Raw genomic sequence first — 16,899 nt, 5'->3', positions numbered from 1 at the left:
TAGCTACTTGATGAAGTTGGGATTCATTAGGAGTGAAGCCGACCCAAACCTTTACTTTAAGGTTGAAGATGATAAGCCTCTCATACTGGTGTTGTACGTTGACGACCTCTTTCTGACAAGTGCAGACCCTCTCATTCACAAATGTAAGAGGGAGTTGGCTTCCGAGTTTGAGATGAAAGACCTAGGATTGATGCACTATTTCCTAGGACTGGAAGTCTGGCAAAAGCCAGGGGAGATTTTCCTATCTCAAGGAAAATATGTGGTGAAGATATTGGAGAGATTCGGTATGGTGGACTACAAGCCCGTGACTACCCGATGGAGCTTGACTTCAAGAAGTTAAGCAGTAGTGCTGCCAGACCTGTTTTGCAAAATGCTACTGAGTATCGTCAACTCATAGGAGCATTGATGTTCTTGGTGAACTCCCATCCATATATATGTTTTGAAGTCAACACGTTGAGTCAACATATGGTTGAGCCTCACCACTCACATTGGATTGGTGCCAAGAATCTGTTGAGATATCTTCATGGCACAATCACTCATGAGTTGAGATACACTGCCAGATATGTGAGACTACATGGATATACTGATGCTGATTGGGCAAGCAGTGTGGTGGACCAAAAGAGCACTTCCGGGTGCTGTTTCTCTTTGGGATTTGCCTCAATATACTGGATGAGCAGGAAGCATAAGTTGGTGGCTTTGAGCGCCGCTGAACTAGAGTACATTGCTGCGAGTATTACCTCTTGTGAGGCTGTCTGGTTGCGGAAGCTCTTCAGTGAGCTATTTGGATATACATTGGATACTACTGTGATGCAGTGCGACAACCAGAGTGGGATTCGTTTATCAGAAAATCCCGTATTTCATGATCGCTCCAAACATATCGATATCTGGTACCACTTTATTCGGGATATGGTATGGCGAGGAGCAATAAGGCTCCATCATATCGGTACAGATGAGCAGGTTGCTGACATTTTGACGAAGCCCCTGGGAAAGGTCAAATTCTTGACTTTCCGAGAATGACTTGGAGTCGTTGAGAGACCCTCTTATGAGGGTCCTGCATGATGCATGCATTTAGCTCTGGGAGCTCCGGGGGGCTTCGGGTACTTCTTGGAGCAACAAGCGACCATAGGGCGACTCACCCTCCCCTAGTGGTGGGCTGTGTATAGGGTGAAAAGTTTAGCTTTCCCCTATGATACCCGATGATGACTTATGGATAGGATGAGTGGTTCTCCTGTCGAGGCATCCTACCCATGCAGTCTGGGACTCATAGGAAGTACCTCTCATGTAGCCAATGAGTAGGGAAATGGGATTAGGGACCATAGTAGTACTATTGATGGACGCATCGTTGTATCTATCGTACTCCCTATGCTAGGATGACATCCATTGATCTGGGATCAATAGGAACTGACATCGGGTCAGTAAGAGTGATATGGCTCACTCTCTTTTGACACTGATCTGGGATCAATAAGAGTGGTATGACACACTCTCTGGGACTGACTTCGGGTCAGTAGAGGATGGTATGATACATCCTCAATCATTTCTTCTACTTCATAGTTCAGCAAAGCAGAGTAGAGCCAAGTAGTGCAGGGCAGTGCATTTGATGGCAGAGATAGTATCGACAGTCAAATGGATGGAGTTCTCACTAGTTGAGAGGGAGTGTTAAAATTGGCAACTAGGGCCAAAATCCATGTGGGTAATCTTATTTATGGCAGCTGATATTTTTTTTTTTGGATTTCTCTTGTCGAGAGGTGTAGGATTGATCTAACGATCATCTGATTCCGACATGTATTTATGGAAATATGAATTTATTTGTATTTACTTGACAAATTGTCAAGGTCGGCTAGCAACTAAATGTGTGGCACACATCCTCAACGATTCATATAAATACAAGTTAGGTTGAGGCATTATTCACTCATCTCATCTCATCTTACATTCTTCTCTCTCTCCCTACTTGATTGGGTATACAAGGAGCAGCATCTCTCACGTGGAAGAAGGATGCATCAAGAAGGAGGACGCAGGTCTGTTTCAGCGTTGACTGAGGTTGACCAAGGAGCAGCAAGCTAAGTTTGACTGCGTTGACCAGTGAGGAGGTTGGTTTGACTTCGGCCTAGTGTGAGGAGCCTCCATCAAGCAAGCCACAGATCTGAACAGCAAACTGTTGACCTGATTTGACCACCGAATTGACCAGCATTGACTGGTTAGGGTTGACCGCAGGACTGCATATGCATTGACCACTTTTGACCATCTCTTTTGGAGTGTTTTGGGTTGACCTTCATTGCTGTTGAAGGCTGAGTTGACCAAGGTTGACTCAAGGTCATTTGTGGACTGTTTGACCAACTTTGAAAGCACTGGTTAGGGTTTTATTACTGCTGCCATAAAATTACAGAACTGTACATTTGTACTATTTCTCTCTCTGCTGAACTATTGAAGATTATAGAAGAATTGATCAAAGGGTTTCCCCACATTGGGGTTTGTCCTTGGCTAGCCACCACATCTGGTGTCTCTTGTCTTGGCTTGTTTTCTGTCAATCTATTTATGTTCTATCAGCGTTTTATACTATGTTAATGTGATTGCTAAACAGTGGCTAATAAGAAGAAATTGAAGTAAACTGCACTAAGCATAGAACATACCATAATTTAACAAAAACATCATGACACATTTACCTCGTAACATCATCATCAAAGACTTCTAGCATCTAGAAGCATATATACTAAAGATAAGCGTACATACCAAACCACACCATAATGAGATAGTATGCTCCACAACCATCAATAAGAAACCAAAGGGGTGATCAACAAGGAATGCACATGTGAGAAGACCATGAATGAACAAGCATGATCATCCAACCAAGGAGAATTGGGACTCCGCAGGGCCCAAACCAAGGACCTCTAAATAACCACCAGCAAAACTCTATCACTGTGATGAAAATCACAAAGTGGAACCTCATACTGTATCAGGTGTAACAGAGCACATAATAATAAATAGTCATCTAATAAACACAATTAATAAATAATTATCAATATTTGGCTTCTCTATGTAGAGTCGTGTACTTGTCAAACATCTATAAATAAAGGAGCCATCTTCAATGTAAACCACCACTTATCGATTATATTAAACAGTTTATACGTTTAAACTCTATATCTCTGTTTGAAATACTTCAGTGCAGACATTCATGAAGAGCAAGTTTTTTACCTTTTAAAAAGGCTCGTCAGGTTTCCTTTAATGCAACCCTATCCTTATCTCATATATCTAAGTGAGAACGTTGTGCTTAATTTGTACCATGAATGAATATCTGACTATGCAGTCTTTATATCATCAATCCATAGAACAATGTATCCTGTCACATTGGTGAATGTTTTGGCAAGGAATATGCTGAGTTTAAACAGGTATCTGGTCTGTATTTGGATTACAGAGCCCTTGCCTTGAAGTTAACTAAACATCAATTCAAGATTTATCCATTTTAACGAAAGGTCATCAGTATTTCAGATATAGATTAATTAGCAACAAACATTTGTGGAAAGCTATTGGTGAAGCAGATAATGATGCTGCTTGAAAATTGTTCTGGATGCTACTGAAAAAAATGTGCAAGGAAGCATTGGTATACTGGTCACTTTCATTCCATGCGAGTTTTAGTATGCTGTTAGTTTTTGTGTAGATGGAAGATTTGCAGCTTTTGTATCTAAATTTTAAAAGCCTATTGACAAAATTTTAGATATTTTTAATAACCACGGTGTAGAATATGAACATGAGAAATGGACATTATTCATACTGATGGTTTCTAATTTCTAAATGACAGGTGGCCTGCGCAGAAGACTATATGAGTTCTATCAATCATGCTGGGATCACTCTCAGTGTGGAGGTATGAATGAATCCTAGCATACCTATTAGATAGATTATGTGTCTATTTCCATGAGCAATCACTGGTAGTTAGACTATGCATATGAAAGATTCTAAACGTTCATTTCCCAAAATCATTTTGTATGCACTACAGAATAACAGAGAATATTTTGTGTGGAGCTTGATTTGAAGCTGCCCTGTCATAGGGTGACACTGCTTTTTATTGATCAACTGCAAAAAAGATCCAGTGAAAGTATATTATTTTCCAGTCATGATGGAAGAAAGGTTAATGGGACAGAATAACCCAGTTGATACAATTAATAAAATAAGGAGTGCCTAGACTCATCTCCTAGAAAGTGACAAATATGGGTTTAATAAAAATTCAGGAGGATTCAATAAAAAGGAAAAAGATAGAAGCTTCAGCTGTATTAGATCTGTTGCAATCTAGATGTCAATTTGAAATGTTGCTGTCAATCCAATTACCAAAAGTTGATCCTTTTAATTCTGTTTTGGAACTTTTGAGCTGATGCTATTCACCCAATTTTGTAGATTTTTTCTTAGCCTAAAGGTTAATCATTATACCTTGAAACTGAAACGTACAGTTTCTCAAAAACCATGGATTTGCAGAATGTGGGTTTTTCTATAACACCATTTACAGAAGAAAATGAATACAATATATGATGCAGAATCATAAATGCTATATATTGTTGATAATACTGTAGCAATACATCATAGGGATAGCTCAAAATAGGCTACCCAGGAACATTGAATGCATGTGGCACTCTTGATCAGGTCAAATATCTCCAGTTTTTGGTGTCTTTATTGTATTATTGCACTTATACTTTTATATCTTTTTGGTAGACTGTTATTGAATAACCTAGGCAGAGAATTAGTTATGCTTCCTTCTTTTTCCTTTTTTCTTGCTTTGAACATTGATATAGGAGTTGCTTTTTTACTCCCGTATTGTATTTGCACTGGACATATCCTTTATCCCTATTGACCTACTTTTGTGCTCATTTGTTAGATATTGGTAAGATTATGTTATCTTTTCTCACTAATCTCATACATTATTTCATGTTATATATATATATATATATATATATATATAGTATCCTAAGACGGTTAGGTGGCTAACTGCCTAATTAATTTAATGGGGCTAAAACATACTGGCCAACTGCCTAATTAGGTCTAATACTGATTATCATCATTAAACTTGATGTCATGTTTTATTTTCCTTCAGATGTTAATAGTTGTTGGGATGGGATCTCCACTCTCCCTAGCAGTAGCCATCTTTGCATGGAATACTTAGAACAAAACCGTTGACTCATTTTCCTTCAAGCTAAAAGACCTGTTGACTGCTGAGTTGCACTTAGCAGATATGAAGACTACATAGCCCAAGACGCAAAGCATGTGAAAAATTGGTTACCCAATTCTTACTGCAGCAAACTGATGACATTTCTCCTATTTGTTAATTACTTGAACAAATTACTTGCAGTTTTCTACAGCAAATATCGAAATAGATACACTGCAGCCTACACAAAATAAATACTGCAAAAATTAAATACGACACAAGTGAAAAAATAAACACACACACATCTACACAGCTATTTTTGGACAATGTCCCCGGAAAAACCCAACTCGGGAAAACCAGTGCAGCAGCTGAGGGTTTTATTATTATGCCGTAGTTTCTAAATACAAATCATTGGATGCCCATCCTGGCTATCCAATACAAAGAAAAATTGGCAAAGAGTTAGTGAGAAAAATCTCACACTGATTCAGGAGATCTAACACTGATTAGGGACAGGCTGGCTAGCCCCGCACTGCCTCTGTGCAATTTCTGTGTCAATCCTACGCAGCGCTGCGTCACACTTGCTGGGCTCTCTGTCACCTCCTCTTTTGATCTCCTGCTGTTTGGAAATTTGAACCTCTAGCCCTCTAGTCTCACACCTCGGCTTCTGGGACTAGATCTCGACTCTCCCAGTTGAATTTTGAACTCCATTTGAAGCTCTTTGTTGCCTCTGTGTGGCACTATCTTGCCTCTCTGAACTGCTCTATGCCTTCTCTGCCTTGCACTCTCCAGATCTGGAAAACTCTCCTCCAGACTACTATCCCTACCCCTCACTGCAAGAAGATCATTTGATCTCGCTCCAACAACTCAACGTTTCTACTCTTGAGAAATTCGATCTCTGATCTCTCATTTGATGTGTTTTCCAAGTGCCCATCGAACTCCTTATAATCTCTCGTCGGAGCTCCAACGACCAATATTAAAACATAATCAAGGGCTAATATTAACTGGGAGTTGATCTTCGTCTTCTTCTAGAAGATTCGCCCCTGATTTAATTAATACCGTTCAATTAACTAGATTTCCTAAGTTTAGACTTAGGGAACCATTTAAAAAAGTTAATTATTTTAATTAAATCATCTCTAGGTGGAATTTTCCCAAACAATTTCTGGGTATTGGAGAATGCATGCGTCTTAGCCTCTCCGCAAAATCTCGAGGCAAGAGCACATCTGATGCTACAAAAATCGACAATCCCTCTTAGCGAGGAATGCACTGTAGTGTTGCAACCCACTGATGCATCACTCTATCTCTGCATCATCTCCTGTCACGCTTCTGATGTCTGACTGCTGTTGTCCACCAACAACTGCGTAACTATGATATGCTGCATTTGTGCTGTTGCCGGCCCTGTTGAACTGCTGCCAACACTGCATCTGCACTGCAACCCATCCCATCTGTTGTTGCTGGAACTGCAACATTTACAATGGAAAAACATCCAAAATACTGAACCAACTTTGGTCAGTATGATGCATTCATCGTTTGAGTTTTGACTGCTGCTAGCCTCTGCGTCGTCACTGAAGCCTCTATGCTACTGCTGACCAGTGTGGAAAAAGTCTGCAAAAAATCCCGATTTAATCCTAAAAACGCGATTTTTTGAATTAAACGATTTAATCCCCTGACTTTTTGGCGACTTTTTCACAAAGGAAAAAATCGCGATTTTTCCTTATACTCCCGATTTAATCGGGAGTTGACCCAAAAAGTCTGCCTCCCTTCCCAAGCCGCAGATAAAGAGGCCGCAAAGGTGAAAAAACTGTAAATTGAAGCTTCCATCCATGCATTTTCAAGTTATTGCATTGTATTGTTTGTCATACTTCTTGCGAGCATAGTAGTCTCATTTGTAATCTGTTAGTTTTGAGGTTAAGATATGTTTTTGTTTTCCAAGGAAAAGCAAATCTTTATACTTCATATTTCTAGTTAGAAAGCAAAGTTTACATTGGCTAAGCCTCCAAGCTTTCAGTGATCCAGACTCTAACAACCACTGCCCCTTCAAAAGATTACAAAAGTACCAAAAGGACAGGCATACAACAAATTTCCGTAGAAAGAACCCCACACCATCAAAACATTGTTACAGTTGTTGAATGCTTCCAGAAGAAACAATAAAGAGGAGGTCATGAAGATCAAATAACAACAACCTGTCCAAAAAAAACAAAACCAGTGCCTAAAAAAGGAACCCATTTTTCAGACAGGAACAAAGTACTTGTGAAATCTTGTGACAGCAAAGATCCTTCCTACAATGAGAGCACGTTTTGAAAGGGAATCTTCTTTAGTGGTGAACTCCTTGTAAATGTGGGGAAAGGTTATGTATCAGAAGTGGATTTTACCTCCAAGAGTTTTTGAATAATAGATGCCAAGGCTAGGTTAGTAATCTGACATCTACTGTTTTCTCAGAAAATAAGCAGCTTGGAGTCACCAAGCGTTAATTCTCACATCTACTGTGATACTCACTGTTAATTTTCATTGGACCTACCACCTGACACCTTATTACCCAAGCAGATTACAATCTACTGAATAAATGCATGACTTATTTCTTAATACAATTAGGAAACAAAAATTAAAAGGGGAAGAGGATCTCAGTGACTGATTACTTGATGACTTTTAGATGACTCATGATATACATTTATTATATTTTTTGTTGATATTTTGGCTCTTGAGAGTTGAGACTCAGACAGGACTCAAAATTCAGGAGTTGATTCACTATTTTGATATGTGATGTAGCACTAGACTTCATATACATATTATATATTAGCTTACTTTACATGATTATGTGGAAATGCATTTATTTGATGTTGTGGATACTCTAGATGTTAAACAAAATAAAAAAAATGAATAATTTTGTGTTTTTTTAATTTTGCCGACTTTTTACCGACTTTTTCAAAAAACTCCCGACTTTGACGAGTTTTTCAACTTTTGGACCCTTGCCGAATTAGTCCCGACTTCAACTTTTTCCACATTGCTGCTGACTCTGCTCTGTGCCAACTGCACTGTTGCCAACTCTGCTCTGCGCTGCTTAATCTCAGACTGCTACTAGCTGCTGCATCTGTCACTTTGGCACATGAATGCACCAACTGCCACTGGTCCATATTTCTACTGCTGATTATGGGCTCCCGTAGCAAGGTTTTGATCCAAGAGGTGGAATCCTCAAGGATCTTGCCCATCTTGTAGCTCTCTGGGGCTACAATTCCAGATCGCCCCACCTCACCCATGGAGGCATCTCGACAATCATGGAAAGCTCTTCCTCTAGTCTATAGGACAACCTATCGATCTCAGCGGATGCAACTTGCCGATCGTGCGTCTCCTATTTGTCCTTCTTTTGGAGAGGACACTAAGTGCTATAGTGGCCCAACTCACCACACTTGAAGTGCTTGATCTTCGAAATGTCCTTCTTTCTTCTGCACTGCTCCTGCTACCCCTTTGATGCAAGGGCTACGTCCTCCTCTTCCTTCACCTGCTTTGTCTGACTGCTGCTACTGCCACTGATGGTGGCCTTCATCATATCACGCCTCATTTCCTCCTACTGTAGATCAGCCTAGACACGTTCCCAATTTGGTAGTTTTTCTCTGCCCAGGATACTCTGGATGAAAAATTGTCAATCTTCAGAAACACTATTTAGCGCTAATCATTCAAACTTTGAGGGCTGGGGCGTTGACCCTACTGTAGCCAACGAGTCCTAGACATCTTGAAGCCTCGTAAGGAAGGGGTCTACACGCTCCCCTTTCTGCATCCTTGTGCGTCTCAGCTTCTCCTCTAAGTACATCTTCCGCTGCTTGGAATATCCTTTATATAACGTAGCTAAGGCTTCCCACATCTGCCGGGTAGTATCCTTGCCGGCTATATGGGATACTACATTATCTCAAACCTCGTCGAGAATGATCCTCTTAGTCTTCGCCATTTCAACGTGGTACTACTTGAACAGATTTGCATCGGCAGTTACAACTACCACACTATCGACATAAGTTTTGTAATGACCCACTTACAGCGATAAATAAAACACGAATATTAGCATACATACGAGACCTCCATATGATAGCTACGTATGCATGGACCTGCATGTATCACACTATATATAGGCTGGTTACTACCGTAGGAGATATAAATTAAGGTAATGAATTAATACCTCACCAGAATATCATATATATCAAATTAGGTATGTAATACGTATACCACCTTAAATACACACACACACACATCTATATATATATATATATATGATAAATCCTTAAACTAAAAGAAAATGCTAATTTTAATCTAAAAATTAAATTTAAAATTAAAATCAATAAAATAATAATATAAATTATAAACTAAATAAATCAAATTAATTTATTAAAATAATAATAAACTTTAATCAAATCAAACTACGTATCCAAATAAAATCAACAAAATCAAATGAGATTTGATTTTATAAAAATTGCACGTAACAAAACAATAACATGGAGATGGGAGGAAGGCGGCGGACGAGGAATTAAAAGGAGGAAGGAAATCTTGAGGAGGGGAGAAAGGAGAACAATTTTTAACATAGAGGTATAGACAGGAAGAAGTCTTGAATTTTGATTGTGCTGGAGTTTTTGGGCACAAGGATCAGATTGATTTGATTGGAAAGCATTCTGAGACTGAGTACCTAGGTTGTACCCAGTTCGACAGGGAGGTTTTGGCCGTTTTGGTAATGCAGCCGGAACAAGAATTGCAGTAGAGCACACAGGTTGGTATTCATTAGATAAATTGTTTAATTTTTGTATTTAAATTATGTATTTTGGTATTTTGAAGTTAGGGCTCTTACAAGTTTTGAAATCATGCTCATCTAAAAGGCAAGAAACCCTGGCCTTCCAGATCACATAGTTGGAGGCTCTGTCCAACTGATGTTGATCTCTCAACCCAGCTGATGCCATCTCTCCTAAAAAAATTTGAACTGCTTCCTATTCTCCTATGCGCAACTGTTGCCCAGTTATTCGCATTCCCTTCAGGAGTGAGAAATTCCACACACAAGTACTGTTGCTCTGCTAGGAAAATTCGATCTTCTTGGCTAGAAGTCCACCGAGGAACGAATTCCCTCAGTGTATGCTCTTCTCTCCTCCTGACGCTGTTAGCACTAGCCAACTGTTGCAAAATCTGCGTCCCAACTGAAGATCTACTCTGCGAGGAAAATACGCTGCCCGCTTCTGCCTCTGGAAAGCTTTGATCTAGAAAATCGAATTTATCTGTCGATTCACTCAGAAAAATCTTTCTTTGCTCAAAATCGACCTCCTTGGACCAAAGACTGCACTGCCTCTGGGGTTTCGATTTGCTAACAAGGCAGGAATTCGAACCTCCTCCTTCCTTTCTGCTCTGAGCTCTTCTTATGATCTATGCTCAGATACCATGTGAAAAATAGGTTACCCGATTCTTACTGCAACAAACTGATGATATTTCTCCTATTTGTTAATTACTTGAACAAATTACTTGCAGTGTTCTATTGCAAATATCGAAATACATACATTGGAACCTACACAAAATAAATACTGTGGAAACTAAATATAGCACAGGAGAAAAAATAAACACACACACACATCTACACAGTTGTTTATGGACAATGTCCCCGGAAAAACCCAACTCGGGAAAACCAATGCAGCAGTTGAGGGTTTTATTATTATGCAGTAGTTTCAGAGTACAAATCATTGGACGCCCAACTTGGCTATCCGATACAGAGAAAAATTGGCAAAGCGTTAGTGAGAAAAATCTCACACTGATTCGGGAGATTCAACATTGATCAAGGACAGGCTGGTTGGCCCCATGTTGCCTTTGCGCAGCTTCTGCGTCAATCCTACATAGCTCTGCGTCACACTTGCTGGGCTCTGTGTCACCTCCTCTTCTGATCTCCTGTTGTATGGAAATTCAACCCTTTGGTCCTCTAGTCTCACACCCCGGCTTCTGGCACTAGATCTCGACTCTTCGAGCTGAATTTTGAACTCCCTCTAAAGCTCTGCGTTGCCTCTGTATGGCACTGCATTGCCTCTCTGAACTACTCTATGCCTTCTCTGCCTTGCACTCTTCGGATCTAGAGAACTCTCCTCATGATTACTATCCATGCCCCTTAGTACAAAAAGATCACTCAATCTCACTCTGGCAACTCAACGCTGCTACTCTTGAGAAATTCGATCTCTGATTTCTCATTCGATGTGTTCTCCAAGTTCCCATCGTGTTGATTTGGGGTAGCATCGGATGTGCTCTAGCCACGAAATTTGGTGGAGAGGCTAAGGCACATGAGATCTCCAATACCCAGAAAGTGTTTGGGCAGATTCTAAATAGTTTGGGAGATATTAAAATATTTAATATTTTTAATGGAGTCCCTAAGTATAAACTTAGGGAAATTAAAATATTAATGTGAATTACTATAAAACTGTGTTAGAATGGTCCAAAAGTCATGGATCAAGTTGGATCTAATCTTAGCTGTTGATTAGGGACTTAACTTGGCCGTTGATTTGTCAGCGAGAACAGTATAAGAGGAGGCTTGAGGATCACTTGGAGAACACACCAAGAGATCAAGATTTCGACTTTCTGGGGCTAGGTTTGCTGAGAAGGTTGAGAGAGTGATTTGGAGTTGCAGCTGAGGGGCAGTGAATATAGAAGCAAAAAGGCAGAGATAGTGCCGGGAGGATCAACAGAACAGCCAAGAAAGATGACGCAGAGGGTAGAAGTTGGAACTGCTGGGAATAGCTAGAACAGCCGGGAAAGCTGATGCAGAGGGCAGACGCTGGAATTGTTGGGAATAGCCAGGAAAGCTGACGCAAAGGGTAGAAGCTGGAATTGCCGGGAAAGCTAACGCAGAGGGTAGACGCTGGAACTGCCGGGAATAGTCGGAACTGCCGGGAACTGTCAGAATTGCCAGGAAAGCTGACGCAGAGGGAAGAAGCTGAAACTGCCGGGAACAGTCGGAACTTCCAGAACTGCCGGGAAAGCTGACGCAAAGGATAGAAGAGGCTGACGTAGTCCCTAGAGGCTGACGTTGAGGTTTTTCGTGGGGCAGATTGGAGCTGAGGAGTTGCTGCACCGGTTTCCCCACATTGGGTTTTTCTGGGGACATTAGTCCAAAAATAACTGTGTCATTTGTGTGCTTGTTTCTGTTTCCTTCAGTTGATGATCTGTAATGTGTTGAGCATGTACTTGTGTTTATTTTCAGTATTTACATGGTAAATAACTTGTTAATTAGTCAGAACAAGTAGGAAGAAATAAATCAGAAAGTACATGGAGGGTTTCTAATTGTTAGACTTAGAAACTTCAACATGGTATCAGAGGGTGGTTGCAGATCACAAGAGAACTGAGGACATCAGCCGAGTAGAGTAGCAGCAACAAAAAACAGCTATTCGAAGTGACAAAAGCTGTTCCTAGCAGCAAAACAACAAGGAAGAGGGGACACAGTGCGTGCATCATCAAGTTCGGGCCAAGAAGAGGCTGCACAGAGGTTAAGAGAGACAAACACAGGCTCATGTAGAGGCTAGGAGGGCTGACGCAATTGGCTTAGGGAGCTAGTTTGTCGATGTTGGGACTGCGCAAAGCCTAGGAGCTCTCACCTTCAGGTTGCTGGGGTTTAGTTGGTTGTGGATTAGTTGCAGAGTGGAGATGGTGGGGTACTGTTGTCAGAACAGTACCTAACAGGGCAAGGACAAGGAGGAGGGAGTTGCTACCGAGGGTTTCTAGCCGAGAAATCCGTATCAGTGGTGCGGTTGCACAGACGATCAGAGTTGAGGGCATCTTGACATTGGCAGAAGGATTTCTAGGAGGGAAATCGAGGCTTAGAGGGAGCCACATCGAGAACTTCCAGGAGGGAAGTAGAAGAGCAGCGGAATGGCACTACACGGAGTAAGAGACCAGGACAGACTGGACGGAGCCTCAAACTTCGTAGTCTGGAAGGCTAGAATCTTATCCGTACTTGACAGAAATCGTGTCAAGCACTTCGCCTTGAAGACGATAGCGGTCCCAGTTGACCTAGCTGACAATGACAGGTATGAGGAAGCAATGGCGAGGGCTAAGAGTATCATTCTTGACAGGGTCAAGGATCATATAGTACCACATATTGCTAAGAAGAATACGACACGGGAGGTGTGGGAGGCCCTGACCAAGTTTTATCAGCATACTTCCGTGCAGAGGAAGATGCTCCTAGAAAATCAGCTGCGGTCATACCAGATGCAGAAGGGAGAACAGATCGATACCTTCCTCGATCGATTGAAGGAGATCCGAGATCAACTGACTTCCATAGGGGCCACACTAGATCCAGAGTTGATGGTGAGAACAACCCTGAATACAATCTCAGAAGAATGGGAGGTGTTTGTCCAGAGCATACTGGGCAGGGCGACCCTTCTAGATTGGGAGGAAATGTGGGTGGCTCTTCGCCAAGAAGAGATCAAGAGGGTGACCAAGACGGGAAGCAGCAGCAAGGGGATCAGAATCAAGGAGGAGGAGGTGGATGTTGCCCTAGCATCTGAGGGTAAGCAAGAAAAGTGGAAGAAGAAGGACCTCTCCAAGGTCAAATGCTTCCACTGTGGGGAGCTGGGTCATTATGCGACCCAGTGTCCAAGGAAGAAGAGCAAGGGAGAGGCTTCCGAGACCAAGGCAGCGCCAACAAGGGTAGAGGAGGAAGTGGAGATAGACGATGACTGTGCCATGAATGCACACACAACACTTGAGCGAAAGTGGGGAGACATCGAGCTGTAGTCAAGAGGACTATAGAAGATGAGGGGCAGGATCCTCGAGGTACCCAACCTCTTGGATTATACTTGGCTACGGGAGCCCCAAAGAGGAGTAGCAGGACTGGCGGATGTCGGTAGAGACGAATGAGGATGGAGCGGCAGAGAGAGCTACAGTGCAACATTCCCAGGACAACGCGAGGCTAGCAGGCTGCAACAGTGCGAGAGGCACGGGAGTGTTGCACTAGTGCAGGATGGCACAGAGAGGTGTGCGACGGTGATAGATGTAGAGAGTTGTTGCAACAACGCAAAGGTCAGAGAGGGAGCACTTGTTAGCAACAGAGAGATCTTGAACATTGGGAGTGTCTCTAGCCTGACAGAGATGTCAATGTTGGGATATCAGTTACTTACTTCTCAGTAATTGAGTTGTAGTGCAATAGTTTGTAGTGGTGGTGCTATGGGCAGCACGATGCAGCATGATGAGAGGGAATGCATTGTAGACGCAACAGTGGCAGTGGTAGGGCCATGGGCAGCAGCACAGATGTAGAGAGATCTGTCGTGTAGATGCAGCAGTGGCAGTGGCAGAGCCATGGGTGGCAGTATGAGATGCATCAGTATAGATGATGGGCAACAGGCCTAGCATCAGGGATCGATGCCAGATGATCAAATACTCAGTAAGGAGTATTGCTAGAGCACAATCCTCGCTAAGAGGGAGTGTTGATTTGGGGTAGTATTGGATGTGCTCTAGCCACAAAATTTGGTGGAGAGGTTAAGGCACATGAGATCTTCAATATCCAGAAAGGGTTTGGCCAGATTCTAAACAGTTTGGGAGATATTAAAATGATTAATATTTTTAATGGAGTCCCTAAGTCTAAACTTAGGGAAATTAAAATATTAATGTGAATTAATATAAAACTGTGTTAGAATGGTCCAAAAGTCATGCAAAAATTAAAATATTAATGTGAATTAATATAAAACTATGTTAGAATGGTCCAAAAGTCATGGATCAAGCCAGATCTAATCTTAGCTGTTAATTAGGGACTTAATCTTGGCCGTTGATTTGTCAACAAGAAAAGTATAAGAGGAGGTTTGAGGGTTACTTGGAGAACACACCAAGAGATCAAGATTTCGACTTTCTGGGGTTGGGTTTGCTGAAAAATACAGAGTTATCTGAAGTTGCAGGTGAGGGGCAGTGAATACAGAAGCAAAGAGGTAGAGATAGTGCCAGGAGGATCAGTGGAACCGCTGGGAAAGTTGACGCAGAGGGCAGAAGTCGAAACTGCCAGGAACAACCGGAACTGTCGGGAAAGCTGACGCAGAAGGCAGGGGTCGGAATTGCAGGGAACAACCAAAACTACCGGGAACTGTCGAGAAAGCTGACGCAGAGGGCAGAAGCCAAAACTGCCGGAACTTCCTGTGAACTGACGGAATTGCCGGGAAAGCTGACGCTGAGGGCAGAAGAGTCTGACGCAGTCCCTAGAGGCTAACGCTGGGGTTTTTTGTGGGGTAGATTGGAGTTGAGGAGTTGCCAGAGTGTTTATCTGGGGTTTCAGCTGGAGCATCTGTCTCTGAAGGAGAGGTACTACTGCTGAGATTTTTCTCTGTTGGGTGAGCCGGATTTGGCACCTAGATTGTATTCTGAAACTACTTAATAAATCAAACCCTTAGATAGTTGCACCGGTTTTCCCGTATTGGGTTTTAAGGGGACATTAGTCCAAAAATAACGGTGTGATTCGTGTGCTTGTTTCTGTTTCCTTCAGTTGATGATCTGTAATGTTTTGAGCATGTACTCTTGTTTATTTTTAGTATTTACATGGTAAATAACTTGTTAATTAATCAGAACAAGTAGGAAGGAATAAATCAGAAAGTACATGGAGGGTTTCTAACTGTTAGACTTAGAAACTTCAACACATCGAACTCCTTCTTATAATCTCTCGTTGGAGCTCCAACGACCAAGATTAAAACATAATCAAGGGCTAAGATTTACTGGGAGTTGATCCTTGTTTTCATCTAGAAGATTCACACCTGATTTAATTAATACCCTTTAGTTAACCAAATTTCCTAAGTGTAGACTTAGGGAACCATTTAAAAAAGTTAATTATTTTAATTAAATCATCTCTAGGTGGAATTTTCCCAAACAATTTCTTGGTATTGGAGAATGCATGTTTCTTAGCCCTCTCTGCAAAATCTCGAGGCAAAAGCACATTCAATGCTACAAAAATCAACAAAGCATACATAAAAACTTTTCAGAATCCAAAAGTCAGCAGGGCATTTTAGCCCCTTTCTCGCTCCTCTCTCTTTTGTTTGTTTTCAAATTCCGCGATCCTGTAGGGAATTGTAAAAAATGTTGCTACCATGATGAATAAAGCTTTGTAACAGGCCTAGGATACTTGGGACTCGATTAGCAAGTACACCCTAAACTGTTTTTTGACATAGCTAATTGTTCTGGCATTTCAACGACGAATAACTAGCCGAGTTTTTTTACTCACATATACCCCCAAAGCTGGGGTGACGGCTTGGAGATTGAGCCTTGGGTCCATCTTACTGTCTATGGTTGCTATATATATATATATATGTTACCATGCTAAGTCATCTATAACGTTTTACAAAATTTGACAAAGTCTAGATAGGATTTTTTAATAATTAAAAATTTCCCACAGGATGAGATTTTTAATTAATTTTTTTGTAAAATGTAAATAAGTGATGCTAGAAGATGTTGAGGGTGTGTGAGTACTCAAAATTCATCCGATCGATCTCAACATTCTTCTAGGACACACTTTCGGGGGCAAAAAATCACCTCTAACCCCTCAAAACCCACTTTACACAATTGTAGCCTTCACAAATATACAAATCAACAACTGAAATAAACTGAGACAACACAAGGTACAAAGTTATTTTTGGACAATCGTCCTTGGAAAAACCCAATGCGGGAAACTGGTGTAGCATATATGAGGGTTTTATTATTAAGTAGATTTCTGAATACAACTAGGGTGCCAGAAATGGCTCACCCTTCAAAGAATATCCTTGGCAGTAGTACCTCTCTCCGGAGACAGATATTCTGGCAAATCAACA

The 16,899-nt window shown here is 41.4% G+C and overlaps 1 protein-coding gene across 8 annotated transcripts in view; it reads left to right on the top strand.

The window, feature by feature from the left end:
- Positions 1-16,899, top strand: part of EDD1 (glycine-tRNA ligase) — a 508,476-nt gene that overhangs the window by 235,297 nt on the left and 256,280 nt on the right. For all 8 annotated transcript variants that reach the window (XR_016256845.1, XM_089415669.1, XM_089415674.1 and 5 more), the window contains one exon: positions 3,794-3,856. Coding sequence is in view for 7 of the 8 variants with exons in the window: in XM_089415669.1 (XP_089271795.1) it covers positions 3,794-3,856 (63 nt within the window). In the remaining variant the exon portion in view is untranslated. The remainder of the gene's footprint in view (positions 1-3,793; positions 3,857-16,899) is intronic.

Source organism: Pinus tabuliformis, chromosome 6, assembly GCF_031772625.1.
Source record: "Pinus tabuliformis cultivar Carrire ecotype Pingquan chromosome 6, CPIR1, whole genome shotgun sequence".
NCBI classification, from domain to species: Eukaryota; Viridiplantae; Streptophyta; class Pinopsida; order Pinales; family Pinaceae; genus Pinus; species Pinus tabuliformis.
The sequence above is the reverse complement of the archived record's forward strand: the minus strand, read 5'-3'. Positions and strand labels throughout refer to the sequence as shown.